The sequence below is a fragment of the Fulmarus glacialis genome, unplaced genomic scaffold, assembly GCF_000690835.1.
Source record: "Fulmarus glacialis isolate BGI_N327 unplaced genomic scaffold, ASM69083v1 scaffold6068, whole genome shotgun sequence".
Classification (NCBI taxonomy): Eukaryota; Metazoa; Chordata; class Aves; order Procellariiformes; family Procellariidae; genus Fulmarus; species Fulmarus glacialis.
This window is the reverse complement of record NW_009228817.1, coordinates 1-3,382: the sequence shown is the minus strand read 5'-3', so window position 1 is coordinate 3,382 and position 3,382 is coordinate 1. Positions and strand designations below refer to the sequence as shown.

The 3,382-nt window shown below is 50.9% G+C and overlaps 1 protein-coding gene across 1 annotated transcript in view; it reads right to left on the bottom strand.

Annotated features, from left to right (window-relative positions):
• DRC7 (dynein regulatory complex subunit 7) overlaps positions 1-2,263 on the bottom strand; it is a gene marked incomplete at both ends in the record, with an annotated part of 3,774 nt that extends 1,511 nt beyond the window's left edge. Inside the window, 5 exon segments of the mRNA XM_009583603.1 lie at positions 119-244; positions 1,052-1,270; positions 1,595-1,653; positions 1,656-1,734; positions 2,069-2,263. Of these exon segments, the coding sequence (XP_009581898.1) occupies positions 119-244; positions 1,052-1,270; positions 1,595-1,653; positions 1,656-1,734; positions 2,069-2,263 (678 nt within the window).
• Between the last annotated feature and the right edge of the window lie 1,119 nt (positions 2,264-3,382).

Here is a 3,382-nt window from a genome sequence, read left to right as displayed (position 1 = left end):
GCTAGGACAATAGTGATCTGACCTCGAGAGGGCAGCAGGCAGGCAGACATGTGCGGAACACACCAATTCGATACAGCATCCCCACTGCGCAAGAGCTGTCATTTGGGTCACCCACCACATCATCCACGTCCCTGTCAGATAACTCCTTTTCCTCCTCAGCATCTGGGAGCAGCTGAAAAGGCTTGTTGCTCCCTGAAAGCATAATTTCCCAGCGGATAGCGTCACCCAAGTCAAAGATGAGATCCTAGGCCATACAGAAGAAATCCACTTAACTACAGGGCAGTCTCAAGAGCCCTGACACTAAACTGAACGCTGCTCCCGCACATCTGCAGTGCCCACTTAACTACAGGGCAGTCTCAAGAGCCTGACACTAAACTGAACGCTGCTCCTGCACATCTGCAGTGGTCTGGACCTGGCTGGGTGTCAGACAGTTAAAGGACTCTAAACAGACTCTGGATCTCAATGAGATGGGCTCGTCAGACCCTTGGCTCGCTGGTGGGACCCCAAAGACTGCCTCTGTGCCTAGAGGGCTGCAGACCCCTTTCCTCATGGTGCTTCTGCCACAGGTGAGAGGAAGTTGCTGGAAATGCTTCTGCCTCCTTCCTCGGGGCATGCATGGCCCCAGGGTCATTCACATAGGCCTAAAGTTGCTCTAACTCAGACCCTTGCCTCCCAGACTTTCTATCACCTAGGGAGTAGCTGAGGTGTGGGAAGAGCCTAATCAAGCTCTTTCCTGCCTTAAGCCATGCTCAAAGGCTCAAAACATCCTCCGCCTTAAAAGCTGTTGTTTGACAGAATGAGTGTCCAGCCAGCCTTAAAAGCTGATATTCTAGCACTGTAGGGGTTTAATAGGTGTGATCCATATTTGCTAGCTCAGGGTCTGGGATGTCCTGGAGTAGTTCCAGAGTCTATGTAATCAGAGCAACAAGACCAGAGCCAACACAGGGAATGGTAAGTGGAAACTGGAATCACCACTAATCTTGGACTTCTCCAGGACTCAGGTTAGACCAACTGTCGCTCCCAGGCACAGGGGTGATTAAGGGCTTGTTACCTTGCAGCCGTTCCAGCAGTCCTGCATGTTCACCCAGTAGTTCCTGTGGTTCCAGACACTCTCGATCCCAAGGAAGTGCTCATCCTTGGTGCTGTGGCTGTTTCCCGTGAAGGGGTTGATGAAGAAGGTCTCGGGAACCTCCCTCTTCCCAGACAGAACCAAAACCCATGCATGCACCCGTAAGCCATACAAAGGGTCACGCTTGGGCTTTTCCAGTTCCTGTAGTGCAGAGGACAGAGCAGTAATTATTGCCATTTTATTGCCACTTTAGTCCAACCCAACAGCAATCTTATTCTCTCCTCTGCCCACTTCTAAAGATCTCCAGGCCTTAACACTCTTCAGAAGAGTAATGTAGTACATACCCAGTACATATTCCTGTGCCAGCACACGCTGTGTTCCCAGAGGCCAAGGGCTCATGGCCATGATCAGGGTTGTGTCTTACTTCATGGCAGAGGGTGGTGACCTCCTTTCTTTGGTCAGCCATTACCTGTGTCTCAGCTCTGGCTCCTGGAGTTTACAGGGAGGTGAGCCTCCCTAACTCACCGTGACCTCCTCTTCTCTTTCCTTGTTCTTCTGAGCAGCTTCAGTTTCTGCCTTCTTTGAAGCTCAAACTTGCTCTGCAGTTCTGGTGGGGGCTTAAGTCTATACTTGTTGGATGACTTCTTCATCTCCTCTTTTGGTACCTGCCTCCGCAAAAGCAGGGTATTGCTGTGAAACCCAGCTGAGATCAAGAGAAGGGAGAAAATGTACGTCTTACAGGTACCTCCCAGTTCCCAAACCTTAGCAGTTTGCAGTATTGGACCTCATGAGCAGGAATTCAGTGAAGCCAAAGAGGCCTCTTAAGGAACTGCAGAAAATCACTCAAAAGATCCCTTAGTGAGGTCCCTGCTTGGTACAGACTGAAACCCAGTGTGTACCTGAAGCTGTTTCCCCTAGCTCAACTCTGGAGCTCACTGGAAATGAACAGGGTGAGCATGCATGCTGGGCTCCTCCCTGCCCACTCACTGCAGGTCTCACCTCCTGTGGCTTCCTGAGCAGTGGGCACAGCTCCAGAGTCTCGTCCAGTGTGCATATCTCGCGGGTGGCATACCCGTGCACGCAGTAGGCATCATACCCGGCCCCAATCAGCATGGAGCACAGCAGCACGCTGAAGTCAAAGCAGTTCCCTCGCTGGTATTTCAGGATGGTGGTTGGGGAATAGAGCGAACTGGGCTTGAAAGAGAGAGATGCATGTTCTCAGTGCTTGTCTTGTGAAGTTGAAACACGCACCAGGCAGAGAGCAGGAGAGAGACAGGGCATTGCCTATATCCCTGGGCTCTGCACCCTTAGGGCATCTGTTATATAAAATTCCTATACAAGCCACAGACCCCAAAAGTCCCCTCCAAAGTGATCTGGGGAAATTCTGACCCCAACTCTGGTGACAGATTTAACCATAGGGAGAGATGGGCAGGACAAGCTTATCAAACTGCTGAAAACTTAATGCTAACCACAACTCTGGAGTGGGGCTCACCTCCATCTCTAGCTGGTCTGTCTGCAGCATTTCAAAGCAAAAGACCCATAAGCTAAATTATAGTTCAAAGGAGGGAACATATTCCCTTCTGGCCCTCATCGGTGAGCAAGCAAAGGGATCAATACGCACATACTGCATATAGAGAGGTTCTACATAGTCTGCTCCCAGATCTCAGACATCACCTTAGGTAATCAAGGCAGTCTCCGTCTGCTAAATGGACCACATTCTCTATGGTCTTAAAGTGCCAGAGTTCCTCTTGAGACCCTGGGGCTCCTGGGACACATTTGGCCAGCATGGAGCTGGTGCAGACTGTTTGGGGCACTCTGCAGGGCATCAGCAGTCCTTGCTAGCAAAGAGCGTGCTCCCTTTGCCTTAGCTGATTCACACCAGCCAAGAACTTGCCCCAACTCTGGCATCATCCCTTCTTGCCAGTCTAGAAATCTCCCTTCAGTCACCCCAAAATATCCCCCAAATTGGGACAGAAATGTCTAAAGCCCCTAAGAACAGGTCGCTGAGGTCAAGCATCATCCCCTAGGCTTTATATGTTCCAAGGCGTCTTGGTCTTTGGAGGGGAAGCTTGTCAGCCATTGCAACCCACAGCAGACCAGCTGGTCATCTGGGGTGACTGAGAGCAGGGTTAGGCCCAATCTTGTAGAAATGTGCTTAATTCCTTGACAGGTACAACACTGTACATGTACTGGGATTATGGGTCCAAACAGAGCACAGAGGGCCTGGAAAAACTGGGGGGTTGCCTAAGTAATGAGGGAATGATGGAGGGGTCAAAGACCCAGCCACTGGGGTTTCCACATTGTGTCCTGCTG